This window comes from Spermophilus citellus, assembly GCF_964194105.1.
Source record: "Spermophilus citellus genome assembly, chromosome: 10".
NCBI classification, from domain to species: Eukaryota; Metazoa; Chordata; class Mammalia; order Rodentia; family Sciuridae; genus Spermophilus; species Spermophilus citellus.
In genome coordinates this window covers 42,408,020-42,428,005 of record NC_138197.1, presented here as the reverse complement: position 1 = coordinate 42,428,005, position 19,986 = coordinate 42,408,020, and the positions used below count along the sequence as shown (strand labels likewise).

The window sequence follows — 19,986 nt, the reverse complement described above, 5'->3', positions numbered from 1 at the left end:
CCAATAAAAAAAAGGAATTTTATTATAGGAAATCTGAACGCAGTCAAACTGACAATCAAGCTATATTTGGAACTCCTATATCAGATTTCTTTGGGGAAATCCAAATGTTTTCACATTTATTATACTATTTTTCTTGGAACATAGTTTGGTGTCTATGTAGTTCGTGTAATGATTTATCTGGTCAAAGGGAGCGCTGTGAAAAATTGTAACAATCACAATGACACAGCTGAACTGCTAACCGTATGGGGGTATCTTATCTATCATTGTATTAGGAAGTCCAAATGGATTTTTTTTAAAAAGGCAGTATCTGAAAGATCATAAAAGAAGCAACAATTAAGTTTCAAAACATCTGAGGCAATAAAATGCTTCTATACTAAAGCAACAGCCATATAAACCCAGGGGAAACTACTGGAAAAGTCAAAAGCCAACTTATCCTATCTGAACTTTCAGTAACACTATCGACATTCATAAAGTTGTTCAAGAGTTCAAAGTTTAACCTCGTGTCTGATATTCAAGGATAAAGTCAAAGCAAAGAATACATTTCCCTTCATCTCTGTGTCAAAATAAGAACCACCCTCTACCTGCCAAGTAAAGTGAAGATTATTTATATAATGATTTATATTTTAAAAAAATAGTACTGGTTCTTTGTGTTGAGGATGTAAAAGAAAGTTCAGGTTATCTTATTCATTAATGAGTTAAAGTGTGAGACTTCTGAGAGACTCTGAAATCCTTTACTTTGGTGTTTTCTTTTGTCACCTTTTTTCCCTATTTAATATGTTCCCATTGATCTTACCTTTTTCATTTTTTACATCAGCTGTCAGGCACCACCCTGGGCTGGTCATCAGGATGCCAGAATCCTTGTCAGGAGCTTGTTCCTTTGAATGAAACCCCTTGGGTGCTGAAACCTTTTCAGTCATTTTGCCCTTCATCCTTCTAATTGTCATCCTTCTGATTGATATCTGGGAAGATTGAAGAACAATTACTATGCTGTTACATAACATCTCCAATTATTTGCAGGTCGCTCCCTCCTGGCAACATTTGGGGTGTTTGTTAATGCACTGAAAACATACTGCCTGCAATATTTTCATCTTGGTAGAGATGTGACAGACTGGTTAGACCATGCCAAGGAAAAAAATGGCGGCCACTACAGTGAGCTCCTGGTGGAAGACACAAAACCTTTCTTCACCCTTCTCCCTCTCTTCATTTTTCAACTAATATACAGAGTGTGCATTATGCAGGTAAGAAGGATAATGAATACTAATGCAATAAAAATAAACTGATTGCTTGTTACCATTACAACTAGACATGTGCTACTTGTAATGTTACACTGCATCAGGCAGTAATTCCACAAAAGTTTCTATTCATCAAAGGCTCCGATTTCAAGAGCTAGGTGGGGTCAGCAGAAGCATCTCTGAGGAACTCCTTGGCATGTCCTTCTTTTGGAGAACTATAAATGTCTGTCAGTAGGTGCAGACAATATTGCAGAGAGCATAGTCAGAAGGCATAAGAGACGCACAAGAAAAAACAGATCCATAAGCAATTACCAAGCTTCCCTTTAGCCAAAGGTTTGCCTTCCTCCTTCATTAAATCTTTAAAAAGTAGCACTAATAAGGAGCTAAACTGACTGATTTGAGTCCCACCTCCACTGTCCTCTTAAGTAGAAGGACTAATGAGCAAAGGATGCTTTCCCCACCCACTCTGTTAGTTCCATGGGGGAATTAGTGCCTATGCTGTGAGGAAATCAAAGAGAAAACACTAAGCCCAAAGTATCTTTTATAGATACATGTGATTTTTACAAATTTTTAATGTAGTTATGGTCAAAGGCTATGTTATTTATGGAGAAAATTAGATGATTTACAAAAGTTTCTGAACCAACTTGGGACTTTCTCCACTGCTGACCCCCAGTTGGAATTTAGAAGGCTAAAAGGGAGCTATAGAGGTCAATCATAGAACAGTAGAGCTGCAAAGAAACTTAGAGACCAATGCACTAACTGCTTCATTTGTTAAAAAGGAAACAAACTCAGAAAAATTAAGTGATTTTTGATGGGGAAATGGATGTTAAGTTACAGTGAATAGTAGTGGAAGGAACAGCAGAAGGGACCCTCTGAGTCTCAGAACAATCCCTGCTCCTCTAAACTGGGTGTGCAAACTGATACCTTCAGGCCAAATTGAGTCCATGGCCTTTTTTTGTACATCATGCAAGCTAACGAGATTTTTGTATTTTTTTGTGGTTGGAAAAAATCGAAAGAATGTTTTTTAGCATGTGAAAATTATATGCAATTTAAATTTCAATGTCTGTAAATAAAGTTTTATCAGAACATTGACACACTCATTATTGATTTGTTATATCTTTCTCTGCTCGTGCACAAAAACAGCAGAACTGAGTAGCTGCCAAAGAATCCATATGTGGACATATTTACCATCTGGTCCTTTACAGAAAGTTTGCTGACCCTTGGTCTAAACAATGCATGAAAGCTAGTCTGATTTAGGAGAATTCAACCTCTCTCTGGATTCTATATTAGGAGCAGAGACAAGAGTAGAATATAGCAAAAATATTATCCATGTACATTTATATCAAAAAACAGCTTATATTAGAGAAATTAATAACTGGTTACTAAGTGGCTCATAGCTAGCTTCAAAACCTTCTTTGAAAATAGCACAGATAACTAATTCCTTATCTACATTATTAATGATAACTAATATTTTTTCTACTGTTGAGCCTTCTCTGTAAACCTTTACATATTTTCTTATTTACATAGATACAATAAACTTTGATAAATTAACTTTAAGCATCTCACCAAATCTAGATTCCCAGTTTATTGCAAAGGACAACCACTAATATTTATTGATCACCTAGTATGTATCATAGCTTCCAAAGATGTTTTTTTAATATCTAATTTAATTCTCACAGTCAGCATACCTGGCTGAAATTATTATCATAAATCTGAGGCTCAGAAACACTAAGTAACTTATAACTTGGACATATATCAGAATGATCATCCTCACTTGGGGCTGGTATTAAGCCCGTGCTTTTATACTACCCACAGTGGCTCTCTTACACTGGGTTAAAAATCCCCAACACAAACTCTATAGGTTCCAAAATTATATACAGTAATGTTATGCTAGAAACTTCAAGGAAAATGTTAGACCTTACTTCTGCAGAGGAAGCTCTACAAGGATAGGCTGATACTAGACTTTGCCCCCAGATGAAATAATCACCAGTACAAAGGCAATCAAACTACCAAGAATAAAGCATCAGAGAATTCCATATTTTAAATTTAGTAGCCATTATTGACCTTCAGTTCCAAGGCATACATTTAAAATATGTTGATATTAAGGCCAATGAGGTTGCCATTTGACATTACTGGCCACTCAAAGGTGAAAATGAATCTCTATTGACAGCAATTATTTCTGAATAGTCAGAGGCTTGTATGAAATAAAAGTATTTAAAATTTTAAAAGGGGATGATTTCAGAACTTGAGGCAGAAGCAGAAATGATTTCAAGCTTTCAAGACACTGGAGCCTTTTCTTAGATTAGGCAATATATTAATATTGCTTCACTAAAGATTAATAGTACATTTGCCACATTATTAAGTTAACAGGTTTCTGTGTCTGTGATTCATGCCGATAATAACTTTATTCCTATTAACAATAATTCTCATTTCAAATCAGTAACAGAAACTTCCAAGTTATGCTGGGAGCCTTTCAGTCTTAACGCTGTGTGCTGCCAACACTTCTTTTTAAAAAAATACATCATTCATTTCCCTCTAATCGAGGGACACATGCTTAATAATTTTCCTGAATTAGGCCAGAACTAGATGATATTCCCTTCACTCTTGCCTCCTGTACCTCACCAAAACAATCTTTGCTTATTATCCCAAGGATCAAATTAAAACTTCGAAGATAAATTATCACCAGGTTATGTTTTATGTAGATAGAAAAAAAAAGATCAGTGAAAATGAGGCTCTTTCCCATGTCTGGGCAGTTAACGTAGCCAGAGACTCATTTTACAATTGGTGGGCTTGTTAAACAGCTGTATTGCCTCTGACTCTGATTTTCCTGAAATGTTCTCGAACTGCACAATTGATTAGACAGAACTTCAAATGAGAAGTTCTGATCTGGGTGTTTGAGAAAGGCTGCTCTCCCAGGACAACTAGGTAGGAGTCCAAACGCAATTCCTACACTGAAAGGAAAAGTTAGGACCCTGTCTCAAAAAAAAAAAAAAAAAAAAAGGAACAGTTTTGAGAATCCATTCCTCAAAAAGACCTGGTTGTCTTTTCTCCATGCCACTTAGGATCTTTGTGTGACGCCAGGAACTAAAGATACACCATGTGCCACTAACTCATGAACCAGAAAATAAGAGATTTGCTTTCATGTGACACAGTGCCTTAGTTCTGATATTATAACTTACCATGAGGCTTGGCATACATGAAGAGGCTCTAAATTCGTATTAACGGATTCAGTTAGCATTGGGACTATTTTAAATTTAAAAAAAAAACTCACAATACATGGAGGGCTGGGATAGAGCTTTTTAAAAAAGATATCTGTTACTTTATTATGCAGACCTTTTCATGTAGTCCTCTTTGTGGTCTACTAGTGTTATGAAATTCATTTAAAAGGAGATCACAAATGCAGGAGGATTTATCTTCTTTATCCTAATGTCATTAGGCTTATGATTAGAAACAAGTTCAATTCAGAAATCCTATAAAGAAAATCTACAAGAAATAATGTATAGCCACATTGGTTCCTTCTTGGGAAAACCCATTCTTATCTATTTTGCCATTAAACTATAGGTTAAAGAATCTATTCTAGACTCCAGTTTTTGCCATCAGGGTGAAGATTAACATCGTTAATACTTTCTATGATATTTTTGCTTTAATGTTTGTGATAAAAAACTTATTCTGCTTATTTGTAGAATTTAAGTGATTTGATTTCTTATGTGTCATCCTAAGCACAAAATTAGGTCCACCAGAACTTCATATAGGAAAATTAAGAAGATAAAGTAAGTGACAAGAGTTTTCCATAAAGAATCAGTAGTATTGTCAGTTGACTAAACAGAGCTCCTACTGTCACAGATAAAGACCCTTTATCAGCTCATAATTAGGACCATGAAAAACTGGGGAACATCCAACTCATCTGTCACAGAGTACGTGCAAGGAACAGGCATCTTACGCTTTGTTCAAAATTAAACCACTGTCTTAATGCACGGCTGCTTCCTCCCTTCAATGTAGATTCCTTCGGCATATTATCTGCAGACCATGAATTCCAACCTGAATCTGGATGGATTTCTTCTGCCAATTGCAGTAATGAATGCCATCAGCATCCTACCATTATTAGTTCTGGCTCCTTTTATGGAGTACTTCAGCACCTGCCTGTTTCCCTCTAAGAGAGATGGACCACTTCTGTCAGCATGCATTAGTAAGTACAGCTTCCCATTTAAAGTAAACTGTTTGCAACTTCTTTAAAAAAGAGAAAAAAGCACTCTGCTGAGATCTAAACTAGCTACATGCTCTTGAGTACAGTCAGATTTTCACAAACTGCAAAGAAGGTAAATTTATAAATGATAACATGCAGCTTACCAAATCTGTACCAGACATCCTCATCTCCTCTTGTAACCTCCTCAGAATTCACTATTGATAGAAAGAGATGGTAAAATTTCCAGTATCACTAAATGGCCTATCCTTCTTCAATAAGGCAGTTCTTCCTCCTAAGTCAACACCAAATATGTTCTTAAAAATGAACACAGACAATGGATTCAATTTTTTTAAATTTCTGAGCCAGTAGCAAAATTCATTAAAAATTAGTATTATGGGACTGGAGCTATTACTCAATGGTAAAGATCTTGACTACATACACGAGGACCTAGGTTCAATCCCAGGCACCACTAAAAATAAGAACAGAACAGAACTAAGTATTGTGATACCTAACTTCAATATAGTGCTTCTCAAAATGGTAACATCTACAGCAATGATTTTCAAGCATTTTTAAGTGAAACAATTGAAGTTAGAATATCTTAGGACACAATCAATAAATCATAATTTTTTTTTTCTGATGGCAGTGGGACAGAAGGAACTTCAGTCCATTCTGATCACATTGTCCTCTGCCTAACAGTGTTTCCTCAGGCACAAGTGCTGGTTCAGTGAAACCAGAATCAGGGATCTGAGTCTTGGGCCCTACTTTACCACTGATCTGCCATTGAGTGACTTTGAATGACCTAATCTCTCCTGTATTTAGTTTGTTTATTTTTTTCCCTTGTGGGCATAGCCTAGATAAATATTGGGTTCCTTTGTTCTGTAAGATATTTTAAAGCACTCAGGATGACATTAGTGCCCATAAACAGTCCTTAACACATAGTGAAAGCTCTGTCAATGTTAGCCATTATTACGAGCCATCATTTGTAGGGGACTCATCTAATTGTTTGATGGGCATAAGCAGAAAGCAAAGGGAGTTTGAAACTCTTAGGAAACATCATGCAATGATAACCAAACATCCTCTACTTGAGAAATAATTCCACTGAGAAAGTCAAGGTTGGGAATGTAGAAGATTCTCTTCTGGTTAACCTGTTTTATTATTATCATTACTAGATCTTTATGGTTATACCCAGAACCTGTTTTCTCTCTCTCCCTCTCCCCGCTGCCCATAATCAGTTCTGGGGAATAAACCCAGGGCTTCACAGATGCTAGACAAGTGTTTTACCCCTGGACTGCATTCCCAGCCCCTTACTCTACTGTGATGTCCATACAGTCTTCTGGTTACATATACTTCCTGTTATTTCTGTTTACAGAAGTTACATTTTAGGGTGTGTGCTTCCTGGTGTTTATTAAAACTATCAACAAGATATTCCAGATCACACCCACTTCTGCATATTTAAAATAATATCTATTCTTAAAGGAGGGTATTTTTTTCTGGATAAAGTAAGAGTTATCTAGTATATTGTTCAATGTTGTTGATGAACTAAATATTCCCCTTAAAATTGGTAATAAGACCTGTTGCACAGGAAAAAAGAAAAACTAGACTCACTTCAAAGAAATTAAGCTATGTTCCACTGGGTACTGAATACTAAATTCAGTTGTTTCTAAGCCTGACTTGATTCATTCATCATTTGCATACTTGTTCATTTATTTGCATAATATTTTGCTATGGGAATATAAAAGTGTGGTGATATGCATCTTTTAAACTAGATATTTGCTTAAGTTTTCCATATTCTGGTTATGATTATAGAAGATTAACAAGTTTTATCAGGACATGAAAGTACAAACCTAGGGTACTTCTTGATACTAATTTACATAATTGAATTAGTCTAATATTAAAATTTTCTTTCACTTTGAACTCAAGTGCCTGAAAATGTGGGTGAAGTATAGAAGTATATAAATTATGAATGAACATATATTTAGGAGTTCCTGGTTTGAACCTCTACAGCTTCGTATGCATATTATATTGAACCTCATGATAAACCATCATTTAATAGACCGAGGATCACAAACACAGTGTCATTTGAATTCAGGCATTCTAGTTTTCTGTGGCCATTTTATTATCATCATTAAAAATTAGTCCACCACCAGCTTTACCTTACTGTTACATTCTAGAAGTTGAGTTATCAATGTTTACTTGAGCTCTGTACTGCCCTTTCCAATTAGCACAATGACAGTTACTCCTTATACTTCCCTGACCTTCCATATTCAGTCATTCCCCTTCCATCACTGCCATATTTAAGGGAGGCAGATGGTAAAGACAATGCCAGAGGCTAAGGTTTGACATACGGAAACCCAGCTCAAACCAAGCCTGAGAGATGAGGAAATCTCACCCAGTTGGTCAAACTACAAATTTCACAAAAGAAAAACTAAAATTTTTATTTTCTTTATATGGTTCATAAACAATGCAAGGAAAGAGGGGTTTCTGATTCAAAATATGACATTCCCAAGTTCTTCATCTAATAAATCAAAAGTATGCCAAAATACCAACTATTAAAAAAAAATCTCTACAGCCTTCCAGGTCTATGAAGCCAAAGATTTGATATGCTCAAAGTGTTTTATCCAAACTTTATTTTCCTAATACTATGCTTACATAGAATTAAGGTCAACCTCAGTTTAAAAATCTAGAAATAGTGATATCATTGTGATTTATCCTTTGTCATAATTGGTCATACTTCATTTTAGCCTTTTTCAATTAAAAATGTTTACACCGTGAGTATTTCCTTTCCTTAACATTAATTAAAATCCTGCAGCATGTGGCATTCAGCAGCTAGTGCTGACATACGCAAATATTAATCTGACTAAAATTAGCCTAATTAAGACAGTTATTAAGTCTTACACAAAGCAGAAATGTACAACACAGTGGGTAGCAATTACTGTGGCTCTTAAACATCATTTAAATTAAAATGCAGATGAAATATATTCAAATATCTTCAATACCTTCTTTAAAATAATCTGAAAACTCAAATTCTAATTAAAAGTCTTTTATGACCCAGGTTAGTCAAGATGTTGATATCTGACTACTACTACACATCCTACTACTTCTAATAACTGACTGTCACATAAAGTTCCATTTGGGGTTGAAACCAAAGTAATTGTAGATGGAAAACTGAGTCAGGGATCATTGAAATTATTATTATTTCAGGAAAAATTATGTATTTCTATATAGTTTTCAAACTATATAAGGTTTATACCCATGGCAAAATAATTGATAGAAGAAACTATCAAGAAAAGATAGTAACTTATAAATATATCTAGCCCAAAAAAAGTTATTTGGTGATAGAAAATATTAACTTTGAAACCCTACCTCATCTTAATTATTCCTTTTTAAATAAAAGCACATTAATGTTCTCAGTTCTAAAAGTTAACATCAAATTGGATTTAAATTTGAGATGAAGTAGACAATTTCACATAGCACCTGAAGCAGTACTTTATTCCTTATAGAAATACATCAGTGTATCTAATCTCTAGGTAAATGAGCTACTTGTTCTACATTCATAAATTAAAATACTAAGTAGAGCTAAATTTCCTGAAGTAAGTTCCAATGATCTAACAAGAAACAAACTAGAGTAAATAGCTCAGATCAAATATAGAAACACACTGCTAATAGGAAAAAAATTTAAAAAAAAAAACATAGGCCATTCTAACAGTGAACGATAAATATCTTCCCCAAAGGCAGCAAATGCATGTGACAATAAAATCTTAACTGCCTCTTTAGAGTGACTTGGAGACAACAGTGTGTTCTTACATGAGCCAATTTCCTATTCCAGAAATTTTCCAAAATTATAGATCCAAAGGGAATTTCTCAAGTACTCAACAGAATATCATATATACACTTGTGAACTTACGTATCAGAGACTCATACATCAGACTACTCATAAAAACCTCTTAGTTTTCTCAGTGAATAAGTTTAGCCAATATCTAAAGAATCTTAATATATCCACTTTTTAGTATTAGATTTTGCTTCAATACAAGATGGCAAGCACAACCTTAATGTTTGAATGAATTTGAATTCTGACTTTCTTTTATTTCATTGTGGTCTAATTTGAAAAATTATTGCATGTTAGGGTTATAGAATAAACTATAAGAGCTTCAGAACTCTTAGAGGCTTGTCTGCAACCACCTAGCCAATATAAAAACATACATTATTTATCTGAATATAATGTCTCCTTTGGAACCATTGTGCTTTATCCTGTAAACACAGATCTGTAAGAGGTTTAAAATGTGTGCATTCTGATAAACTGCACTATGTCTTGGATGTGTTGTGATCACATACAAGTTAAGAATTAAAAATGGATCATATTAAATTTAGGATGGAAGAAAACTTTGCTTTGAATTTTTAAAAAGTCATTCTTCATTGGCACCAGAGTACAATAGCAAATAAAAAGCAAACATTGTTAACTAGATTATTCAATATTCTTTGCCCTAAAATATCTGGGTAAATGAGTGCTATGATTCAAATGTTTTTGTTTCCTCCAAAATTCATGTTGAAACTTAATCCCGAATATAAAAGTATTGGGAACTGTGGACTTCAGGAGGTGACTTACAGAGATACATCTGTGTATCTACCAAGTAAGTTAATCAGATTAGGGGCCTGAAGGTTTATTCCTTTTGCTTCTCACCTTGTCACATGAGAACAGAGTCTTCGCCTTCTGAAGAAGGAGGCAGCATTCCAGGGGCCATCTTGGAAGCAGAGAGTAGAGTTCCCAGTCTGCAAAACTGTGAGAAATAAATTTGTATTTTTCATAAAATAGGCATTTTGTTTTCGTAGCACAAATGGAATACAATAATTTAAGGATATGTTTTTTGCTTGAAATTGGAGAACAATCTTTTATTGGACTTTGCTCTATCAGGTTTGATAATGCTCTATGATAAAGCAGTCCTCAAAGTTTAAGGTGTACAGAAATCATCTAGATATCTAGTTTTCATCTAGATTCTGATTCAGTTGTCCTGCAGGAGGTAAGAGGAACTGAGATTCTGCATGTCTAACAAGCTGTCAGGTCATACCTAGAGTCTGGTCAGTCAAAACACAATAAATGTCAAGAACAGAGGAAAAGGGCAGAAGACTGCTCTCGTGGGTTTCACACAAGCATTCAGGAAACAGTGGTCTAAGTAAAACCCCACTATTATCAGGCCAGAGGTAAAATTCAATAACAGTCAATAAAGCCAATGACTAAACCAAAAGGTAGTTAATCATTGTGACTCATGGACCAGTTCTGGTCTACTGTCTGTTTTTTGTATGATTTATAAGCAAAGGATGGTTCTTATTAGTGAACATTTGCTATTTATTTGGTGATAGAAAATATTAACTTTGAAACCCAACTAAATGAAATTATCCTCTCAAATAAATTACTATTTTGAATATAATTCATAAAAAATTGAGAAATTTATGTTCTTTCCTAATACAGAAGTACCTGCTTATCTTTGATTGATTTTACCTTTCATCCCACAAAGTTTAAATATTTACTATTGGTCACTTATAGAAAACAAAAATTATAGCCCCAGATATAAGTTATTGCTAAAAATGCTATAAACTTTCAGGGACAAAATATAAGCTGTTTTGTATAGCATAGGTGATGATAATAAAAAACAAAAACTGTGTGATTTTTTAAAAAATCTAGATTGCCTTTAATTACTTAGATTGAGGGCTGACTTAGAAAATAGTCATATAATCTAAATTCTAAGAAAGTTTCCCCTCCATAATGGAATTAACCCAGGGTGTGACACATGCTATGTACACACTCTACCACTGAGCTACAATCCTGGTCCTCAAAATCTAAAGAGGAATCCAAAGACTGAAACTTAAATTACTATTGAGAACTCCAGCCCTCTTTTGATACTGATCCCTGTTTTTATCAACTCTTTTCCTAACTAGAAGTCTCTTCTTTGTATCCATGATGTTCTAAAATTTCATGTTATTGTACCTTGATAAAGATCTTTTTCAGTCACCATACTGTTGACTCATTTGGACTCTTTCAATCAGAAAAAAAAATATATTATTTTATAAAAATAATTTCCTCCCTTCTACTTTGTATTTTCTTTTTGAACTCCTATTGATCAGATGTTGGACCTTCCTAAAATAACCCAACAAGTCTCTTAATATTTTCTTTCCAAATGGCAACAAACATTTGTTTTTTGTTTCTTTGGCTAATTGGTTGTTTTTATTTCCTTTTTGTTCTTTTTTTTTTTTGGTTGTTTATCTAATTTCTTACATGTCTTTGACTTGATCTTCCAAATGGTCTATAAATTTTTAATTACAATATTCATATTTGGTTTCTAAGTTTTCTTATCATTCCTTTTTCATGAAAATTTATTTATATTCATATTCTCTGAAAATATTAACTACAGATTATCTCTAATTCCTCTTTGTCTTTTTCATATTGAAAACTCTTCTCAAGTATCTGATGATCTTCAGTTGTCCATTCATATGGTTTATAACAGAATAGTATGACCAAGAATAATATGACTATGAGGATAATTGTATTACTGTGGATAGTATGCCCAGGGACAGAGGTGGAAATTATCAAAAGGTGGGCTTCCCTGTAAAATCATTTTTCAGGGAACCAGTCATGTTATTGTAAAGGCAACTAGGATTATGATTTTTAAATTTCTCTCTCAGCAGTTTAGGTTGTAGCTTCCATTCATATTGATAAATCAGTTCTCTTCCTCAAATAATATATGGAGAATTCTTTTCAAGGAGTCATTCAGTTTATTGAGAGAAGATCCCTTCAATCTCCTGATTTGAGAATATTCCCTAGTGCTGAGAGTGAGGAATGTGTAGGTAAAGTGGGGGATTCTTCAACATTCAGAATCATAATTTGTTCCTATTCCCCATTTTCAGCCTAACCCTTCCTCCTTGAGTCCAAGGTCATACCTAATTAAACTCCATAATTTACAGTCTCATCATTGTAGAACTAGAGATTTGGGAATCTTGCTGCTCAGTATGCAGAATTTCAACCAGTCCTCCCACTTTTCCTTAAGTGTGTTATTCCCTACCAGTGTAAATGGCATCTAAAAATTATTTTCAGTTGTTCATTGCCTAATATATAGAAATATAATTCAGGTTGTAGGCTGACTTTGCAACTTGTAACATTGCTAAATTCACCTATTACTTTTAATAGTATTTGTTTTTTACATTTTTAAGGATTTTTTTTCATATGCTATCATGCATCACATATAAAGACTAACTTCTTTTTCTTAAAAAGAGTAAAGAAAAAGAAAGAGAGAGAGAGAGAGAGAGAGAGAGAGAGAGAGAGAGAGAGAGAGAGAGAAACTGAGAGACTCTTATCTCCACTTTCTGAAGTAGCCAGGGTCTCCAAGTTGTAAGCTCCTAAATGATTGTTTAAGGTAACTAGGATTATGATTTTTAAGTTTCTCTTTCAGAAGTTTAGGTTGTAGCTACCAATCAGTTCTCTTCCTAATTAAAAAAAAATGAATCTCCTGTCCAGTGTTTTCTCTTTCTGATATTTTACCTTTCTAAAATTTCTCTACCATCATTTAACTGGTATTAGGGGAAGGAGACAAAATTGTATGATCACTCAGCCATCTTAACTAGCAGTCTTTATATCTATTTAAATATTGGAATAGACATAAAAATCTGTTGGTTGTAGAGCAGAATCTTGAAACTCTCCCAAACTTTCATAGCTCTTTCCAACATGCAAAGAACCTTCACCATTGCATCTCAGCTCATACCAAACTCTGCAAAAGATATCAAGGACTCTGAAATAAAGTGACTTGACCACTGACAGTCACACACCTAGTGTGAATCATACTCAGCTCTGTTGGTAGAGACAATTCAATCAGAAAGATGCTTTGCCATCTCTAAGTCCTAAACCTGATTAATCATGAATTGAAGAATATAATTGTTGGAGAACTTTTTCCCTTTTCTTAACTAAAAATAAAAATCCTCCAATGTCTCATTGTCTTGATGAAAGCATTTTAAAAATGCCTCTAAATTTTGTAAACAAATTATATAATGCACTATCATTTTAATTGTTTACCTTTATGTCAAAAGATAAGTAGAAATGGGAAAAGTATTGAGTTGTATATCCATTGTCTGAGATCATTCAGCTCTTACACTTTGAGAGGAAAAAAAAAAAGGCTCAGTAACATAAGTACAAATCAAGGCAACAACTCTAATTTCACCAGACTTCTTGTCTTTGGCTAAACCCAACGGTGGTTGTCGAAATATTCTCCCTCTGTTGTCTCTATTTCATCCCTATCCTCTTGTTCTCCGATATCTATCTAACTAGTCTATCTAAGTTGCAAAATCAAGATCATATAGTACATATTGCCTCACATTCACCATTCTGTTCCTCAGTCTTCTCTATATTCTGAATATATATATATATATATATATATATATATATATATATATATTTTCCTTTTAAGGAGCTTGTTTTATTCCTTGCTATCATCATCCTCTTGGAGCTCACTATCCTTCTTCTCTCTTGTCTTCTTTAGGACATTTCTGCATTATTTGTTTCTTGCTCTTATATCTTTAACCTTTTCTCATCTCCACTGGCTCTTCCTCTCTGCATAAAAACAGAAAGGAGTCTTCACCTCTTACAAAACAGTTTCTTGTCATCCTGCTAAATTGTTAAGCAATTGTTAAGTGTTCTCCATTTCTACACATCTAACTTCCTAGAAGATTAGATGACACAGACTTATACACACTCACCCCCACTCTTACTTCAAACCCTTGCTTTATGATTTCATCATGGGAGTCCTGTTGAATGTAAATGGTAACCAATAGTCCACTCATCAGCACAGCTGGCTTGTCATATGTTTCCTTATCTTCTGTTTCTCAAGATTTTGAATTTTGTGGTCATTTACTCTGTGTGTGTGTGTGTGTGTGTGTGTGTGTGTGTGTGTGTGTTTTACCTAAGGTGGACCAAGGAACTTGTCTTGGTAGTAAAGTAGTAAACAAAACAAAATCATTTCCAATCAAATCCAATCATTTCCAACTTGTGTTATCTAATCTTCTAGGAAACTTCCAAACAAGTAACTGAAATAGGCATAGTATACATGAACACATTAAAAGCATTTCATTTCAAATTATGGTAAATATGGTGGAAAGATGGATATAATGGGGAGAATAACAAGCAGGATCTAATTTAGATTATAAAGTGCATATCTGAAGGACAAATAGGCATTAGACCCATGATGAGTGGGAGAAAATGTTTTACAGGTAGGAACAAATTAAAGTCCCTAAAGTCAGGAAAGTCTAAGATACACAAGAAAACAAAGAATATCAATGAGGCTGAAATATGGTCAGAGAAAAGAAAGTGGGAAGCAATTAGAGAGAAGTAACAAGCAGAGGTAAGATCATGTAGGCCATGTTATGAATTAGGGATGTCCTCTGAATCCTATGGAGACCCATAGAAGGGATTTAAGCAGAAGAGTTACATTTCAATTTGCATTTACATGGGATCACTCAGACTGGGTGCTTGATAGGTTAGACATGGACAAGAGTGGAAGCAGGAAGACCACTTAATATGCTATGGCACAGGGCAATAGTCCGAGAAGGGCAATAGCTGGGTCAAATGGTGGTTCCATTCCCATCTTTCCAAGGAATCTCCATATTGCTTTCCATATTGGCTGCACCAATTTGCAGTCCCACCTGCAATGTACAAGTGTACCCTTTTCCCCACATCCTCACCAGCACTTGTTGTTGTTTGACTTCAGAATGGCTGCCATTCTTACTGGAGTGAGATGGTATCTTAGGGTGGTTTTGATTTGCATTTCTCTGACTGCTAGAGATGGTGAGCATTTTTTCATGTACTTCTTGATTGATTGTATATCCTCCTCTGAGAAGTGTCTGTTCAGGTACTTGGCCCATTTGTTGATTGGGTTATTTGTTATCTTATTATCTAATTTTTTGAGTTCTTTGTATACTCTGGATATTAGGGCTCTATCTGAAGTGTGAGGAGTAAAAATTTGTTCCCAGGATGTAGGCTCCCTATTTACCTCTCTTATTGTTTCTCTTGCTGAGAAAAAAACTTTTTAGTTTGAGTAAGTCCCATTTGTTGATTCTTGTTATTAACTCTTGGGCTATGGGTGTCCTATTGAGGAATTTGGAGCCCGACCCCACTATATGTAGATCAGAGCCAACTTTTTCTTCTATCAGACGCAGAGTCTCTGTTTTGATATCAAGCTCCTTGATCCATTTTGAGTTAACTTTTGTGCATGGTGAGAGAAAGGGATTCAGATTCATTTTGTTGCATATGGATTTCCAGTTTTCCCAGCACCATTTGTTGAAGATGCTATCCTTTCTCCTTCTCGGACTATTCCCCAAAGACCTTAAAAGAGCATATTATAGGGATACAGCTACATTGATGTTCATAGCAGCACAATTCACAATAGCAAGACTGTGGAACCAACCTAGATGCCCTTCAATAGATGAATGGATTAAAAATGTGGCATTTATACACAATGGAGTATTACTCAGCACTAAAAAATGACAAAATCATGGCATTTGCAGGGAAATGGATGGCATTAGAGCAGATTATGCTAAGTGGAGCTAGCCAATCCCTAAAAAACAAATGCCAAATGTCTTCTTTGATATAAGGAGGGCAACTAAGAACAGAGCAGGGACGAAGAGCATGAGAAGAAGATTGCCATTAAACAGGGACAAGAGGTGGGAAGGAAAGAGAGAGAGAAGGGAAATTGCATGGAAATGGAAGGAGACCCTCATTGTTATACAAAATTACATATAAGAGGAGGTGAGGGGAAAGGGAAAAAAACAAGGGGGAGAAATGAATTACAGTAGATGCGGTAGAGAGAGAAGATGGGAGGGGAGGGGAGGGGAGGGGAGGGAGGATAGTAGAGGATAGGAAAGGCAGCAGAATACAACAGACACTATTATGGCAATATGTAAATCAATGGAAGTGTAACTGATGTGATTCTGCAATCTGTATACGGGGTAAAAATGGGAGTTCATAACCCAGTTGAATCAAATGTATGAAATATGATATGTCAAGAACTATGTAATGTTTTGAACAACTAATAAAAAAATTTCAAATCAGAAAAATAAATAAATAAATATGCTATGGCACATAGTCTGGGTTAAAAATGAGAATAGTTTAGTTTAGAATGATGGCAGTGGCCATGAAGAGAATCAGGTCAATTTTCCATGTATTTTAGAAATAGAATCTACACAACTTAATGATATATTTGGAGATGGAGGGAAGGAAAAGGGACTCCTAATAGCAAATCTAAAGGATGTGAAGGAGTCTGGGAAGAGTGAAGGAGAAGCACTCAAAAGTTCTGTTTGGTATGTCTTCCTCCTTGAAACCTTCCTTCAGTCTTTATCTTTCTGATGTTTTATTTCACTAGTTTTATTCTTTTTGCTTGTCTCAAATGCAATTGCTTAGATATTCTCCTCTCTACCTTTTCAATCCTCTCTTTTTTTTTAGAAAGAGAGAGAGAGAAAGAGAGAGAGAGAGAGAATTTTAATATTTATTTTTTAGTTTTCAGCGGACACAACATCTTTGTTTGTATGTGGTGCTGAGGATCGAACCCAGGCCGCATGCCAGGGGAGCGCGCTACCACTTGAGCCACATCCCAGCCCCAATTCAATCCTCTCTTGATTTCACCTGATCCTAAAGTCTCACTGTAGTCTCTGGCCATACCCACCTGAATATGCCCAAACTCTTCTAAACTTCCACTCTAAGAAAATGATGTAATTAACCTTTCTTTGGATTCAAGCCATCTCCAGAGCTATGGTTCATATTTTCAATTGTTTCCTAAGCATTTCTATCTAGAGAACCCCTTTGTACCTCCAGTTAAACCCCAAATTAAATTTCTTTCTCTTTATCTACTTGTGGATCTCATTTACATTGGCAGTATCATCTCTGCACTCACCAAGACTCTTCTCAATATTAGCATCTGCCTCCTCCTTCCTCCTTGCTTCACTCCTATGGTTTCATAAGTGGACTCTCCCCCACTCTGTTTCCACCTTCCTTGTGTTTCCCTGAAGTACGCAGAAGTCTTGATTGTATCTCAAGCCCCTTTTATACTTTACAAGATTATTCTTATAACCTCCTGTCTTCCCACCTCCAATGTCATTCCCATTCTATCAACCAGCACCTGACCTTGAGAGTAATCATCCTAAATGGCAAGGCTCATCATTTCACTTGTGTCTAAAATCTTCAATGATTCTATTATCTTCAGAGTAATTTTTAAATTCCTCCAAAGTGTATTAAATGCCTCTATGATCTGACCTCAATCTATCATCCCCCCTGATTCCCAAATAACTTGAGCTTCTCACCATTCTGGAAATTTGTATGATACTTTCACAGCTCTGTGTCTTTGTTTGTGCCATTTGTGATGCCTTCACCTTTTCATATGGAAACTCTTCTTTCCTTAAAGCAAGGGTTTTTCACCTCTCCTACTAGAAATGAGTCCTTTTTTTATATTCCCCAAAACAGTATATGAGTCTGCAATGACTGAGAACAGACTTTCCTTTTATATACACTACTGTGCCCAGCATACTACCTTGCATGTAGCAGCAATGGAGTAAATATTAAATACTAAGTGACATATTAGTATTCCTTCTGATGAGTTTATAAAGTGTTAAGTAATAAAGATAAATGCAATTTGTGAGGAATTTTATCTTAAAGGTGATAATTTATGAGATTAATATTTTTATGAATCCTATACAGAAGAACCCAAATGTCTGCTTCTCTATGAATGGGTCTATACAGAACTAAATTTAAAATAGTGATAAGTAAAAATTTCCTCAAACAATTGTTAACTGTTATTCTTTTTTAAATACCTTTCATTTCTTGGGGACCCAGCAAAAAGCAGTCTTTGTGGACACATTTAAATGCTGAGATATAATCAAAAATTTACCTACCAGTTTCTCTATCAACCAAAATAAACAAGAAGCTATTTAAACATTAGATTGATTTTTCTGAATTGAAAGCTTTGCCTTATCTAAAATTTTATGCAACTTAGCAAAATGTGACTATCTCTAAATTTCAAGTAAATTCCATCAAGCCAAAGATTGCCTCTGCTCCAATGATAGGATTAAGTCCAGTAATATGAATGAAGAATTGAGAAATGGAATGGTCAGAGTAGATACAAACTCTGTAACAAAACCCCTACTCTTTTGCAACCAAAATGTCCTATATAATACCTAAAGGCAAAATAAAAGGAAGAGCAAGAGTGTGACCACTGTATGAGTAACTGCCAGCATTTATACATTTCTCTTCACTAATTATCCTCTTTAAAAATCATTTCTAAACAAAAGTGTCTAGCCCTCAATTCTGGATTAGCTGCTTTACTTTTTCTGCAAATATCAAAGGACAGAAAACTAAGACTTATATGCTTTCATGTTATTTTGAAATGATTTTTTAAATATTAAAACTGTGTGAAGAGATAATTTTATTATAAATTTTCCCAAAGTCATTTTGATTCAAATATATATCTATTTTTTTTAAAAAAAATCTAGAATAATATATTTTACCTGGAGATAAAGTTTTAAAACTATTGTTTTACCTTCAATTATAATGGTTATTAATTCCTACCAGGAACCCTTATAATACCAGAACATCATCTTATTTAAATCTCACAACCACCCTACAAAGCAAAGCATCATTGCCCCATCTCAGAGCCAAGGAAAATGATACTGTCTTTAAATATCTGGCCTGAGGTCACATAACCAGTGAGTCAGGCAACGGAGAGTGAACTCAGCCCTTTCAGAGGCCAGATGCTAAGCACTAGGTGACCAACCGTACAACAGTTAGCTGAGTCAGGACATTCCCAGGGCAGGGCGTGGGGGAGTGTTGAGGAAACATCGCTTAGTGTCAACATGTAAGAAATACTATGGCCTATTACACTGATTTCTAGCTCTTCTTTAATTTTTTTAAATTGTTTTCCTTTAGTTGCTGGAAATCTTTCTGCTGTGTTGTCTGTGATGGTAGCTGGCTTCTCTGAAATACGCAGAAAACACTTTCCACTGCTGGAACAGCCTCTTTTAGGCCAAGTTCTGCCTGTCTCCTCCATGCCCTGTTTCCACCTGGTTCTTCAGTACGTTTTACTTGGAGTGGCTGAAACTCTGGTAAACCCTGCCCGTGAGTAACAATTTTATCAACTCATGTCAAAGACACTGGACTTTACACAGAGCACTTGGCGACAGGAACAACTGAAGTGGCAGGTGATCTATCACTGCTAGAGATTTCCCCTAGCGCTTCAAACAAGCCTATTTAACACCCTCATTGAAAAAAATATATATTTTTCTTCATTCCTCTACCACACAAATAATAGATATTTATTCTGCTTGGATATAGATGGAATGAAAGATTTGCTAAGCTGATCAGAGGCAATAATCATTTGGTCAGATACAGGACAGGAAGAGGCAAACTGCTAAAACCTAGGAGACCACCTTGGCAGGCTTAAATGAAGACTCTTGTTTCAGCCCTTCCCTCTTCCCACTTCCCTCTTCCCTCCCTCTTATTCACAGATAAACTCATACACAGACTCCCTCTAAAAATGACATTTTAATGTATTT

The 19,986-nt window shown here is 35.2% G+C and overlaps 1 protein-coding gene across 1 annotated transcript in view; it reads left to right on the top strand.

Moving 5' to 3' along the window:
* Window positions 1–19,986, top strand: part of SLC15A5 (solute carrier family 15 member 5) — a gene marked incomplete at both ends in the record, with an annotated part of 82,754 nt that overhangs the window by 28,834 nt on the left and 33,934 nt on the right. The window contains 3 exons of the mRNA XM_081311249.1: window positions 1,018–1,238; window positions 5,232–5,418; window positions 19,361–19,549. Coding sequence (XP_081167375.1) covers window positions 1,018–1,238; window positions 5,232–5,418; window positions 19,361–19,549 — 597 coding nt within the window. The remainder of the gene's footprint in view (window positions 1–1,017; window positions 1,239–5,231; window positions 5,419–19,360; window positions 19,550–19,986) is intronic.